This window comes from Canis lupus, chromosome 32, assembly GCF_048164855.1.
Source record: "Canis lupus baileyi chromosome 32, mCanLup2.hap1, whole genome shotgun sequence".
NCBI lineage: Eukaryota > Metazoa > Chordata > Mammalia > Carnivora > Canidae > Canis > Canis lupus.
Window position 1 is genome coordinate 41,726,659 of NC_132869.1, and position 15,119 is coordinate 41,741,777.

Genomic DNA, 15,119 nt, shown 5'->3' on the forward strand with positions numbered 1-15,119 from the left:
ATAAATAAAATCTTAAATAAATTAATTAAATAAAAAGCAGTATAGGATGTACACAGAAACAAAATGAAGAGGAGGCTGGGGCTCAGGGGTGGGCAGGAGTTCTGAAGGGCTACTTATGCTTAGCTTAATGTTAATAGTATCGAATTTTGTTTTCCATGTGAACATTTTAAAGGATCACTGATGTGACGTAATTTTTCTGGTTACTAAGACTTTGTACATGCTATTCCCTGTGCCAGTCTAAAAACTATTCTTTTTTTTTTTTTTAAGATTTTATTTATTTATTCATGAGACAGAGAGAAAGAGAGGCAGAGACACAAGCAGAGGGAGAAGCAGGCTCCACGCAGGGAGCCTGACGTGGGACTCGATTCCAGGTCTCCGGGATCATGCCCTGAGCTGAACGCAGACGCTCAACCACTGAGACACCCAGGCGTCCCCTGAAAACTACTCTTATCCATAGGGTGAGTCTACCCATTCCTTCATCAGCCTTCACCACACAATGTAATGCATTGTTAAGTCATTGTGGGTGGGGATGGTAATTCTGCTCACCACCAAACAACACTTCTAACTTCTAACAAACACTTTCAGAACCCCGAAGAAAAAACACAACAAAAACCTGATAAGCTTAGGAAATGTCTTCTGTACTGCAAACAGTGTAAGTGATGGATTAGAAACTAAAGAAATAGGGGATCCCTGGGTGGCTCAGCAGTTTGGTGCCTGCCTTCAGCCCAGGGTGTGATCCTGGAGACCTGGGATCAAGTCCCGCGTCGGGCTCCTTGCATGGAGCCTGCTTCTCCCTCTGCCTGTGTCTCTGCTGCCCCACCCCACTGTGTCTCTCATGAATAAATAAATAACATCTTAAAAAAAAAAAAAAAAAGAAACTAAAGAAATAGCTAAAAGCTGAAGCAGGCAACTAAGTAGACGATTTGGGGTCAGATAATTTAAGTATATGTGAAATATCCAGTAAGGATATATTAGTTCTCTCTGTTTGGCCAACTACAAACCTTATTCTGGGCCACTGGAACCCATCCTTATGTAAATACATACCAGTTTTGTTCAATCACATATATTCATTACACAGCTGTAATCATAGTACCCATAGTTTTGTATCCTTTTATTTGCTTCAGTATTTTTATAATTTATACTTAACTCTTAAGGGCTGCAAAATATGCTACCTGGTATTCACACAATAGGCTTCTATTAACCATTCCCACAGCCGGTCGGACATCTAGGTTGTTCCCAACTATTTGTTTTTAGTAACTAGCAATGACAGCAAAGTAACAGTGAAAAATGGAAACAACCTAAATGCCCAACAAGGCAGTAAGGCAGTCCTAATTTTCTATAAAATATCAAATAGTCATGAAGAGATGAAAATCCAGGTATTGTTAATTGAGCAAAATAACTTAGACCATTTTGCTCAGTATACCCTCTTTCAAATCCTATAAAAACACAGAAAAGCCTAAAAATGTCATCAGTAATTATTTCTGGGAAGCACTATGGGTGATATTTTTTTTTCTCCATTTTCTCTTTCTTACAATGATCATGGATTACATGTATTAGCATTTTTATTTATTTAAGTATTTTTTTTTAAGTAATCTCCACCTCCAGTGTGGGGCTCAAACTCATGACCCCGACATCAAGGGTTACATGCTCTTCTGAATGAGCCAGCCAGGTGCCCCTCTGTATTAACATTTTTAAACCAAGCATTATAATATTCACAAAGCATTATACTATAACAAAATATTCAAAGAGAAAAAGGCAGAATACAAAATTATAAAAGGCAAGAAAGTAACAGGCTTCCCATGGAGACTTCCACTTTTCCATGTTTTTCATTCCCTCCAGTGAGCTCACATGAACTCTAAGGAATTCCAGGAGCAGAATCACTGGATCAAAGTATGCTGGTACGGCTTTGATTTCTCATGGAGATAGTTCCAACAACTTATACTGTCACCAGTATGGTCCTTGTCTACACGAGTAACTCTCACCTTAAAGCAATTCTCATCTGACATGAGTTGCTCAGCCTTCCGCTGATATGTTGATTCCAGGAGACTCCTGGAAGTCTGCGTGTTCAGCTGGCCTCCGGTGGCCCCATTATTGTTTTCCGCCAGATAAAGGTCAGTCACCTGCACACAGATCTCATCACTCACGATGTGCTGCAGCTGGAATCAAGCAAAGGTAAATCATCAGTGAACCAAGAAAATACTTCTCCCTGTCAGACACTCACCCTTCCTTTGATAGTTTCGGTTATTCAGCTCAAACAGTTTTTCGGTGGGTTATTTTAGAAAATGAAATCACACAAAACCAGTATTTTATATTCTTGGAGAGTAACTAAGCCTAAATCTTCAACAGTATCACTGGTCCATGAGTAGAGCTTTCCTATCTGTTTAAAAGCAAAACCACAGGCAGCTCATGTTAGTGTGCTGATTAAAGTTCTAAGGAACTGTAAAAAAAATTTTTTTACGTGAAAGAAAATTCTCATAGCTTCCTGTTTTTACGGTGCTTTTTTTTTTTTTTTTTTTTGCCATTTACAGCTTGCTTTTATACACATTCTCATTTGATCTACACAACTACCCTGGGAAGAGTGCCCTGTTACACAGAAGACAAATTTCCATTTTGGATGAGAACACTCACTGTGTGCCAAGGTGAGGGCAGGGCCCCTGGAGAACCATGAAAGATAAGATTCGTGTCTATCTATATTCCCAACCCAAGTACAAAATCTGAAACTCACAAGGTATTTAAGAATTGGATGTTAAATCACTTACCCAGGGGTTCTCAGCTGAAGGAACAGAGTTAGGACTAATATTCATGCTTCCTGACCCCTAGGCCAGTACTCTTTTTAATATATTGCTTATTTTTCTGCATCTGATAAAAATATCATACTTAAATTGTAAATGTTAATTGACTCACCTTCAACACAAGCCAGTCACGACTGACTGTTGTTAATTATTGCGACTATGTTCTTAACTATCTGATGACTAGAAAGTTGAACCTTTTAGAGTTTCCATTCTCATAGGTCACGACTATATTTCTATTACGGAATAAAAATTCCTTCAAATGAAACTTTACTCATAAAAATGCCAGAGAATGTAAAAAATATATACAAGAAGAAAGCAAAATGTTAACTGCAATATCAATGTCTATTTTACTTTAAAATTCTCAAAAACCACTAAGCCATTCTATTTTTAGGAAGATACATCCTTTTTGAAGTGCTAGTAACTATGACAACTACTTATTTTTAACATTTAAAAAAGTCTTAAATGACAAGTATGTGTATTTGTAGATAAATGGACACAGTACAAGGTCAGAAGGGTGACTGATCTGACAGTGGTAGAAAAGGCCAGCAACTGGAGATGTTAAATTACAATTAGTCCAGACAATGGGTTCTAATGCATCCATTAAAATAATGCCTATGATAACATACGCCTGGTAACATAGGAAAAAGCTTAAGATATAGTGTTTAAGGGGAGGGGTTGGGGGGGGGAAGCAGTGTAAAAAAAGTGTATCTAAAGTATGGTCCCTACCATGTAGACACTTCTGCTTAAGACCTTCTTGCTGAGATGGACCATGCCACTGACTCCCCATCCACCCCTCTTAGATATGTGGCCCCTCCTAGAGTCTTTGAAAAGGGCAGCCCTATCAGAGACAACTGGACAGCGCATGCTCCCAAGCAAGGCTGCTCAGATTTTCCCTCCTGCTGTTTTGAAATGACATAATGAATGTGTTTAGTAGACTTTTTACAGAGGAGCATCTAGATGGAAAGGTCAAACAATGCTGAGGCCACTGGCACTGCCATGGCAAGCCAAAGCCCCAGGGGGCTAGAGAAGCCTTGGGTATGTAGCCAAACTTCCATCTACAGAGAGAAGAATGAGAATGAAGCAGATTTCCAGAAAGAGGGCATGCGAGAGAGGAAAAAAAACCTTCCCAGTCTAATCCCTACATTATCCATTTTCTGAGTTCTATACTGGACATCTGTGAGACTGCCTGTTAAGACAAATCCCTATTAAACTACAGTTGATCCTTGAACAACGTGAGGGTTAAGGGCACTAAACCTCCATATAGTCAAAAATCTGCATATAACTTTTGACTCCCTAAAAACCTAACTATAATAGCCTACTAGTGACCATAAGCCTTACTGATAACATAAACACTCAGTGAACGAATATTAAGTATGTTACATGTATTATAAATCATATTTTTATAATAAAGCTAGAAAGTACTATTAATAAGGAAAATATATTTCCAGTGCTGTGCTATATCTGAAAAGAATCCACATGTAAGTGGACCAGCACAATTCAAAGCCCTGTTGTTCAACCATCAACTGTACTCTGGAAAAGGTAAATGTATGGCTTGACCTTGAAAATATATGTTCTACCTCCAGTCAGCAATGAACTCTGGGAGAATATCAATCAAGATGAGAATGAGAGAAGATATGCCTCTAATCGAGGAGTTAAGATGCAAAGCATGAACATATGTTCTAAAAACACTGGGTGGCAGGGATGCCTAGGTGGCTGTCAGTTAAGTGTCTAACTCTTGATTTTGGCTCAGAATGTGATCGCATGATTGTGGGATCAATCCCTGACTCGGGCTCCATGCTGTGTGGAGTCTGCTTAAGATTCTCTCTCCCTCTGCCCTTCGTGTGTGTGTCTCAAATAAATAAATAAAATCTTAAAAAAAAAAAAAAAAAGACACTGTATTTCAGTTTCTGAACAAAACCTGTTTTTTAAAAAAAGATTAGATATTATGTATTACTCAAAATCATAACCAGGAGCTTCTAATAAATGGATTAATTGAAATAAATAAATGGATTAATTGTATCTTATGTTTATAAACCTGTATTTGGTTTTTGAAAAAGTTAATTTTACTGGATTTTTACAGCTGCTATGCTGGCAGTAGGAAAGACTATTTCTAGCTGCAGCAGCTAGAAAAAAGCACATGATAACTGGAATCTTTATTTTATATGTATTTAGGGGGTGTTAATAGGGATCAGTCTCTCAAAATGATGACCTTAGCTGCTTGTACCCATACAATGATTTCAACTGGGAAGGCCTCTTAACTTCGACTTTCAGGAAAAAAACTGAACACCTGACAACCTTCATGAAGATGTCAAGATTCAGTTATATGAAGTGTTCTTCCTGGACTGAGTAGATCCTGTGCAAGGGCACAGAGCCAGGAGTCCTTCCAAACTCAAGGCAAAAGCCTGGGTACTTTGCAAAGAATTCCATATTTTACTCCAAGAAAACACTGAGCAACAAGTTTTTTCCCCCACAGTGGCAATGAGGACTCTCAAAGTTTTCTTCGTCCGGGGGCTCAGTTGGTTAAATGTCTACCTTTGGCGCAGGTCATAATCCCGGGTTCCTGGGATTGAGCCCTGCCTCGGTCTCCCTGCTCAGCAGGCAGTCTGCTTCTCTTTCTGCCTCTGCCCCTCCCCCCGCTCATGCTCTCTGTCAGATAAATAAAATCTTAAAAAAATAAAATTTTCTTTGTCAAGTTTTCACACTCTAAAGTGACACAACAATAATACATTATGATCCTTTCTGAAATTCAGAACTCAAGGCAAAAAGAGTGGAAACCTGACTATGTATTTGCTGTTAAAATGATCATTGCCTTAAAGAACATATTTACAAACTCACAGGGTGGCTACAGGCACAAACCACAAAATCAACCACAAATCTAAGTCCAGCGAAACCTCAGATAAAGAGGTAGACACAGTACTATAAAAGATGTATGAAACCCTTCCTGCAAAAAAGAACTTCAAATATTAAATGAGGAAAGCACACAGAATTACTAACACCTACAGAAGTGGAAGCGTTACCGGGGAGAGTTCCCCGCTGGGAGATAAGGTTAGGGGCTGGGCCAGCACCAATGCTCGCTCTACGGGTAGGCAGCAGGGACGAGGTGACGCCTTGGGTCGGCGGTGGGCTCATGCAACTGTGAGGGCCTCCCGAGCAGAGCAAAGGAGTCAATTTAGCGGCTGAAGTACTCCCACTCTGTTAACAGGACAGATCCGACATCACGTTGACCTCCCCCTTGCCTCGAGAGTCGGATGTCCATAAACACCATTGTGTGAGCAAACTGCCCTTTTTCCTCCAACAGAAATCTGGCCTTTTCTCTTTCCTTCATCCATTTTGAGGAAAGTACTTCTTCCCTCACCAAACCCAGCCTCCACTGTGCCCTCACCTGTCTGACAATGCTCTGGATTAGTTTGTCCATGGTGAAGGCAATGTAGGCATGAATGGTGAACATCTCTCTCAGAGAATCTTCGTACTGTGACGAGTCTATGTTGCCATCTAGCAGGCTCCGCACCATGTCCAGGAAAGCTGGGTAATAATCTTCTACGTCAACATCCACTGTGGGAGAGATGGGAGAGGTGAGGCTTTATGCTGCTCGAGAAGGTCGGAGGAGAGGGCAGGGCAAGATCCTGCAGCTGGCCTAAAGAGCAACTGCAAGAACAAGCCCTAGGTATTCAAACACACACACTCAATCTGCCGCAGGCAGTGATGAAATCTGACAGGTGGCTACAATGGCCAGTGCGGTCTCTCAGACAAGAGTGACCCTGTAACTTTAACAGGGGCTCTAACGCTGTGTCCATGCCAAAAAGACACATCATTACGGTACCGTGGGGCTCTGCTTGACAGGAGAGCAGAACATCCCAGGGAAGAAGTTTCTTCATAAAGTTGCTGGCTCTCCTGCTGAGAGAGGAACCTGGCCTCCCAGCCTGCAGAGAGCATTCCTCACATGGGTCACTTGCTCATAAAGCTATTTCAATGAAGCACAAAGTGCTGATGAGAAAAGGCAGACAGCACCACACTCGAGCCCTGGGAAACCTCTCAGGAACAGAGAAATAGGAACCCAAATTAAATCCCCTATGAATAATGAAGTAATCTACATTTGTCAAAGTCCTTCTGTTTAAAAATGGATTCCCAACATTGTACTTCACAAATTACATTAAACGATCTTTACTTGCTGCACATGAATCACTTCAACCAGCAGCTAGAATCTTATCAGTTGTTAAACATTTGGCAACTAGCAGAGTGCAAAAGGAAGCATGAAAGGACTCTGCCTTTAGCTTCTGTAAGAAGTATTTACTGATCTCTGGTGCTGGCAATCAAGACGGGGGCATGAGGGGGCCACTGGGTATTGGTCATATTTGATCCAGGTACAGGTTACACAGGTGTGTTCACTTTGTAAAAATTCACTGAGCTATACAATTTGGATTTGTATATTTTTCTGTACGTATGTTGCACCTTAAGAAGAAGTTCACCAGGGGTGCCTGGGTGGCTCCTGGGGTTGAGCATCTGCCTCTGGCTCAGGGCATGACCCCAGGGTCCTGGGATCGAGTCCTGCATCAGGCTCCCTGCAAGAAGCCTGCTTCTTCCTCTGCCTGTGTCTCTGCCCCCCTCTGTGTGTCTCTCATGAATAAATAAAATCTTAAAAAAAAAAAAAGTTCACTCAGCGAGGGGTGCCAGGGTGGTCCACTCAGTTAAGTGTCTGCCTTCAGCTCAGGTCATGATCCCAGAGTTCTGGGGTGGAGCCCCATGTCGGGCTACCTGCTCAGCAGGGAGTCTGCTTCTCCTTCTCCCTCTGCCTCTCTCTCTCAAATAAATAAATATCATTTTAAAAATAAAAAAAGTTCACTAAACTGGAAAAAAAGAAAAGTATAAGAATTCTTAGTCCCTAACATCTGACTCTGTTTGTAGCCTATACAGAGAAAACAGGCTGAGAGCAAAAGCTAAGTCCATCTCCATTTATTTCAAGTTTGATGAGTTCATCAAGGACATACAAAATGGTTTAAAAGCAACCGGCTTAACTTCCATCAGAGTATCACCTCTTCAGACCCCATAGCAAAGGCACGGGCTGTACTACTTAGACAGATGCCCTTATGCCAGAATAAAGCTAGGAGCTTTAAGCCAGACTTGTGCGCATGAGCTATAATCAGTGCAAGGCTTGGTGTCACTGTTCAAGACCCAACAATGTAAGCCTCAAATCAGGTTGAGTCAGTGGTCAAGACAGGATTAAGCCATTTGCTCTCATTTCTACATAAGCAGATGGAACCACCACCCTGAGATCCAAAAGCTGTCTCTCTCAGGTTAGGATTATCAAAATAAAGGTTTTTAACATTAATATCCAGTGTCACTAGCTCTTCAGCAGATAGGAAGTTAGGGCCACACATGGGTTTTCTTACATCAGCAACTGTTTTAAACAGTTTTTAAAAGATAATCCAGGGGCACCTGGGTGGCTCAACGGTTTAGTGCCAGCCTTTAGCCCCGGGCCTGATCCTGGAGCCCCAGGATCGAGTCCCACATCGGCTCCCTGCATAGAGCCTGCTTCTCCCTCTGCCTGTGTCTCTTCCTCTCTCTGTGTCTCTTTCATGAATAAATAAATATAATCTAAATAAATAATAAAATAAAATAAAGTAAAATAAAATAATCCACTCCACAGACTGGCTGTTTCTTCTACGGCACAGAAGAAAGGCTCCATGAAAAAAGTTTTTGGCTCACAGCTCAAACACGTAATTTATATTATCTAGAAGCAGGCAACAGAGAATTAGAATTATGTAAAGCATGTAGTGGCTTCCTCAGTTTGCATTTATTTTCCTTTTCCTCTGCTATCTTCATTCTTGTCCTGTCTGATCTGCTCTCTCACACCATCTCTTGACTTCCAATCTCCTTTCCATAAACTATTTCTATTTATTAAGAGCCATGGACCCCAGTGGCTAAAGTCTTGCCCAAACATATCTAAGAAAATCTGCATCTGTTAGGCATGAACTAGGAATTTATATTCTGTCATGAAGCAGAAAGGACTGTGACATTTGAGTCCCACCCTGTCCTTGAATACACTCTGCAAAACACCAAAGATCTGCCATTTGGGAAACTGATGACAACTGCCAGCCCCTCCCCAGGTGTCCATGGTAGCAGCCAATGAACGTCCATGATCCTAGCACTGCACAGGGTGCTCTGCATACTTTCCCCAATTCTCCCAACAAACCCACAAAGTATAAAGGAGCACCTCCATTTTACAGGCACGCAGGATGGGGAGCTCAAGTAAGGTCACACACCCAATCAATTGCCAAGCTAGGATCTGAACCCTGGTCAGGCTCTTAGGCCTGCCTGCCCATGCTCTATATGTCTAAAAGAAAGCGGTCTTGAGTCTAATTCGGCTCTGAGGGCCCCCAATTCCTCACATTGTCAGAAACCAAGAGCCTAAGCCACTCACTAGGTTCTTTGAGACGCAGCTGGATGGCAGGGCTGTCACTCTTGTCTCGTTTTATGCCCAGCACTTCCCGTTCCCACTCTCTCTCTCGGTTTTCTTCTTCAATTTGCCGTTCAGCTTGGGAACAAATCCGCAAGAGCCGCAAGCAGAGGATCTGGTGCAGTCGCATAAAGATATACCAGTTGTTATTAACATAGAAAAGGTTGTACACTTCATCCATCCCTCGTAACTTCTGAGCTGCTGTGTTACTAAACAGTAGCTTGGACTTTGGGGGACTGCCCCCAACACCATTGTGCTTCTTAGCTGCCCCTGTGGCTTCATCTACATCCATCTCTTCTTCTTCCTCTTCCTCCACATCCGAGAGATCACCTCTCTGAGCAAAGAGCAGATCTGGAATGAAGTGATGCATAATTTGCTTGATTTTATACTTGTCCTCCTTCTGAATGCCTGTCTGCCTCTTCACGTGGTGGATAATCAAAGCAGCAGCATCTTCCAGAATCTGTTTGTCTTCATATGCAAGTGAGAGGTGTGGGCCAATAGGTACACCAGCATTGTCTTCTGTAGCCTGCTCTTGCCTCTAATAGGAGAGAGACGCAAAGTATTATATGACATATCTCCAGCAACAACAAACAGACCTACGAGACGGCACCAGCAGTACATGCCATTATCAACCATAGTGGCAACTGTTTTCTAATCTGAAACTTGCAGAAACAGATCTAGATAATGCGGGAGGTGTGGTTTAACACCATAATAGTGGTTCTTCTAGATTGTGAAGACTTACTGGGGACAATTGGACAAAATTGGGACTATCTTTTAAAATTCTGTATTAGGGCAGCCCCGGTGGCGCAGCGGTTTGGCGCCGCCTGCGGCCTGGGGTGTGATCTTGGAGACCCGGGATCGAGTCCCACATCGGGCTCCCTGCATGGAGCCTGCTTCTCCCTCTGCCTGTGTCTCTGCCTCTCTCTCTCTGTGACTATCATAAAAAAAAAAAAAAGAAGTGTGAGGTTTAAAAAAAATAAAATAAAAAATAAAATAAAATTCTGTATTAGTGGGGAGGCATGGGTGGCTCAGCAGTTTAGCGCCTGCCTGCCTTTGGCTCAGGGCATGATCCTGGAGACCCGGGATCAGGTCCCGTGTCGGGCTCCCTGCATGGAGCCTGCTTCTCTCTCTCTCTGTGTCTCTGCCTCTCTCTTTCTGTTTCTCATGAATAAATAAATAAAACCTTTAAAAATAAAAAAATAAAATAAAATTCTGTATTAGTATTTATGGATATGGAGGATACAACAAGAGGCCTACGACTGGAGGTCTAGAATCTTGGGTGAGGGCCACTGGGGTAGCTCAGTGGTTGAGCATCTGGCCTTTGGCTCAGGTTGCAATCCTGGGGTCCTGGGATCGAGTCCCGCATCAGGCTCTCTATGGGGAGCCTACTTCTCCCTCTACCAATGTCTCTGCCTCTCTCTGTGTCTCTCATTAATAAATAAATAAAATCTTAAAAAAAAAAAAAAAAAAGAAGAAGAAGAAGAAGAATCTGGGGTAGGGGTGTGGGAGGTGACAGATTGATTTAAAACAATTGGCAAAATAGAGATGCTTATTTAAGCTTATAGAAGAGCTCATTTTACTATTCTCTCCCTTTTCACATATGTTTGACATTTTCATGATAAAAAACATTATTTTATTTTATTTTTAAAGATTATTTATTTATTTATTCATAGAGACAGAGAGAGAGAGAGGCAGGCAGAGACACAGGCAGAGGGAGAAGCAGGCTCCATGCAGGGAACCTGACATGGGACTGGATCTCGGGTCTCCAGGATCACGCCCTAGGCTGCAGGCGGCGCTAAACCGCTGCGCCACCGGGGCTGTCCAAAAACATTTTTTTTATTTTTTTTATTTTTTTATTTTTTATTTTTTTTTAAAAACATTTTTTTTAAACTCAAGATCACATAACTTTTAGGAATTCTCAATCATACTATATTTATGTGTCTATCCCCACCCCATGACTGTGAGCTTGTCCAAGAAAGCAGGATTAATTTCTTAATCATCTCTGTACCCTGGCTCCCAGTACTATATACACTCCTGGTAAGTATCCTGAATAAACAACGATTAGAAAGTGTCTGGGGATTAATGATAAGTGTTTTGGTTGTGGGAAGTTGAGAGGAGCTACGTGAATGAGAAAAGGTATCATTTTGAGGGAAACAGACGGGAAGACAAGTGGAGGAGGGAGGCAGCAGGCACAGACAAAGCCAGGATAGTAAACTGGGAAACTAGTAAAGCAGTTTAGGAATAAAGGTGAGGCTTAGATTTAAAATGTAGAATCAGGAATAGAAGTCTGTGACAGTTTTGAAGCAAGAATCACCTTGTCTCGGAGGGTCTTCTTTCATATAACAAAGATAATTTCCAGGAATCAAAGCCAGGCTGAACATAAAGACTGGGGTCCTCTCACAGATAGAGAAACTTCCCACTCACCTCATCATAGATGCTCTCAATCTCGTTGAGTAAGCTCTTTGACCTCAGGACCTTGGTGTCGTTCTGTTTAAAGTTGATGCCCTGGTGGTCCAAAGACTTCAAGTAGTATTTCTCATTTTGCTCTCTCCACACCTTGTTAAATCCTCTCTGAGCTTCTCGCCATTCTTCCTCTTTCATCTTCAATCTGGTGAGGGGTGGGGGGTGTGGAAAGGACAAGACATGGGAATTCGGATGTGGGAGTTCTAAGGGAGGGAGTTAAACTCTTTGGATTTGAATCCTGGCTCTGCCATACTAGACTCTGTTTCCTTATTGGGAAAATAGGGATGACAGCGCCTACTCTCCAAGGTTTCCAAGTGGGAAATGTGTCAGACTTACTTTCTTTCAAAAGTCAAAAGATATAACAGGTCTGTCAAAATTATTGGCAACTTGGGATACTGTTACTGAAATTGTTATATTGTTATTCAATCCAGGCTTGAACTCTGTTACATGAGGAAATAACTCCTCCAGGACTTATTTAGGGGAAGTGATTTGTCCCAAAGTCAGAAATCTTACCTCGAATAGTTATTTCTCAACATCATTCCACCCAATACCCTTAAAAAGGGGTTTACTTTCTTGGCCGGCTAAAACAAGCACATCTCTTTGCTGCAGGACTTCTAAGAATGTTCACTATGCTAATATAAATGCAGAAGTCCAAGAGCAAAGAACTTGCACAGTAATGCTCCTTTGCACACAATTTGGGAATTTCTGATGGTAACAACAGATCTTAACACTCTAGAAGTGTAGAAGAAAGTAAAATCAAAACCAGCACTAGAACTGAAGAATATCCTACGTCTCAAAGCCAAAGTTAAATGCTGCTGGCATGGCAAGAAGAGAAAAAGCCTGTGCCAGCTCTTGAGCAAAGTCTGGGGAGGAACAATAAAATCTGGGCATCTGTGAGCTGTGCAGCAGACAAGAGTTTGCACCACCCGTCTCAGGTGGAACTGAAAGAGGACCCAGCTGTTAGCTGGGATTCCATGTGGTCCAAAGAGCCATGGACTTAAAGGAGCCTGGGGCTCACCCTAGGTCTGGCCTCCTCCTTGATGCCTGGTCTTATGTGGGTACAACAGCCCCTGTACACCTCAGGCCGAAGGCTTGTCAGGAGGTAAGATGTTCTTGGTAAAAATGCCAAGCTAGTAAGTCTTTTTAAATAAACCACCAATTTTACAAAGACAAAGAGATTTTTCTTATTAAAAAACAAAGATGTTAACAATGGTTAGTACTGAGTGGCAGGAATGTGGGTGGCTGTATTCTGCTCTGTTCTTTTCTGTATTTTAAAATATTCCCTTAAACACACAGAGCATTCCACTGTGGACTTTCAAGGTTTGTTCTCTATTGCTGGTTACACAGAAACCCTTCAAGAAGCTCCACTATCCCATGCTGCACCTAATTTCCAACCACCAGCATTGAGGTGAAATAGAGGCCTCATGGAATAACCAGGTTGAAAATGAAGGCCGTATTTAAGGGGACACCGAACCTGTCACGAAGCACACTAAAGCACGAAGAACATATTCAGTTACCTTTTAAGGACAATTGGGACGGCAATGGAGGGGTTCTTCCTCAGACCATCGATGATGTCAGCTGCTTTATCAGCATATATCCTCTGGAGTGCTTTTCGATGAATAACTTCCGACGTGCCCCCAAGGGTGTTGTCCAAGCGAAATTTGGCTTGTTCCTCAGCAGACAAGCGAGAAAGCTTCTTCTGTATTGCTTCCAGAACCCGAATCGTTGCCAGATTGGTCTCTAAAACTACATCAAGCTAAAGCAAAAGACAAAGTGTGCTCAGGATTTATAATAGAATAGCGGTCTGGAGTATGAAGTATGGAGTCAAATTCCTTGGACTTGAATCCTAGCTCCGCCATAGCAGCCACACAAAATTGTATTTGCTTATCAATAAAGTAGGGATAACACCACCTATTCTCAGAGGCTATTTTCTAGATGAAATGATATAACCCAAATAAAGGGTTTAGTGCAAGGCCTGGCACATAATATCCAATAAATGATAGAAAAGTGGTAGTCGTTACTTCTAACACCACCAATGTGCTTTGTTTAGGACTACTAACCCCAAATCAGAGGGACCTCATAGGAGGCAACCTTACTGACACTTTCCCCTGAACTTTCCTGGATTGCTAAGACCTGTTACAAATGATAAAATAAAATGAAACAAAACACACAACAATCCTCAGAAGACCATTCAAGATAAATCAGTCTTTTTTTTTTTTTTTAAGATTTTATTTATTCATTCATGAGAGACACAGAGAGAGAGAGAGAGGCAGAGACACAGGCAGAGGGAGAAGCAGGCTCCACGCAGGGAGCCCGATGTGGGACTCGATCCCGGGTCTCTAGGATCACGCCCTGGGCCGAAGGCGGCGCTAAACCGCTGAGCCAACAGGGCTGCCCAAGATAAATCAGTATTATGTGTAAGGTTTCTCAGGGTAACTTAAAATATTTAAATATTTAATAGCCTTGTTCTATATCCAGTAATAAGAGCAGTGACTATCATTCCTTAAGGACTTCAACGTTGTATTTGTGGGTAATCATTTAAATTTTTTTTTAATTTTTTTTTATTTATAATAGTCACCCAGAGAGAGAGAGAGAGAGAGAGAGAGAGAGGCAGAGACACAGGCAGAGGGAGAAGCAGGCTCCATGCACCGGGAGCCCGACGTGGGATTCAATCCCGGGTCTCCAGGATCGCGCCCTGGGCCAAAGGCAGGCGCCAAACCGCTGCGCCACCCAGGGATCCCAATCATTTAAATTTTAACAGAACTCCTCGCACTTACTTTCTGGCAAGGGCCTAGCCATATCTGGTTAAGGATATGACTGGCAACCTCTAATAACTCTTTTCCTAGGCTTCACACAAGATTTTCTAAATGAGAAACAGAAAACAAAGTAAACGGCAAGTCTTGAGGCCCTATAAACCAACTGTCTACAGAATTGTTCCCTAGGGGCGCCTGGGTAGTGCAGTCAGTTGAGTGTCCAACTCTTGGTTTTGGCTCAGGTCAGAATCTCTAGGTCGTGAGATTGAGCCCAAGGTAGGGATCAGCATGGAATCTGCTTGAGATTTTCTCTCTCTGCCCCTCCCCCTCTCAGGTGTGTGCACTCTCTCAGGTAAAAGAAGGAAGAAGGAGGAAGGAGGAAGGAAGAAGAAGGAAGAAGGAAGAAGAGAGTTCCTTAAATTTTCTAACTTGGGGGACGCCTGAGTGGCTCAGTGGTTGAGCGTCTGCCTTAGGCTCAGGGCGTGATCCTGGGATCCAGGATCGGGACTGAGTCCCACATGGGACTCCTTGCAGGAAGCCTGCTTCTCCCTCTGCCTGTGTCTCTGCCTCTCTCTCATGAATAAATAAATAAAATCTTAAAAAAAAAAAAATTCTAGCTTGGGGACTGTGGTACTCATTTTGTCCAGTATTTCTGGT

The 15,119-nt window shown here is 42.3% G+C and overlaps 1 protein-coding gene and 1 long non-coding RNA gene across 6 annotated transcripts in view; one reads left to right on the forward strand and one right to left on the reverse strand.

Annotated features, from left to right (window-relative positions):
• The window catches only part of SIN3A (SIN3 transcription regulator family member A), a 75,287-nt gene that overhangs the window by 16,667 nt on the left and 43,501 nt on the right, over positions 1 to 15,119 (reverse strand). For all 5 annotated transcript variants that reach the window (XM_072809748.1, XM_072809745.1, XM_072809744.1 and 2 more), the window contains 5 exons: positions 13,227 to 13,465; positions 11,671 to 11,854; positions 9,211 to 9,784; positions 6,175 to 6,344; positions 1,983 to 2,156 (listed from right to left, as the gene is read on the reverse strand). In XM_072809748.1, coding sequence (XP_072665849.1) covers positions 1,983 to 2,156; positions 6,175 to 6,344; positions 9,211 to 9,784; positions 11,671 to 11,854; positions 13,227 to 13,465 — 1,341 coding nt within the window. The remainder of the gene's footprint in view (positions 1 to 1,982; positions 2,157 to 6,174; positions 6,345 to 9,210; positions 9,785 to 11,670; positions 11,855 to 13,226; positions 13,466 to 15,119) is intronic.
• Positions 517 to 15,119, forward strand: part of LOC140623343 (uncharacterized) — a 33,596-nt gene continuing 18,993 nt past the window's right edge. Inside the window, exons 1-3 of the long non-coding RNA XR_012022982.1 lie at positions 517 to 652; positions 1,840 to 2,172; positions 2,529 to 2,639. This is a non-coding gene — a long non-coding RNA (uncharacterized lncRNA). The remainder of the gene's footprint in view (positions 653 to 1,839; positions 2,173 to 2,528; positions 2,640 to 15,119) is intronic.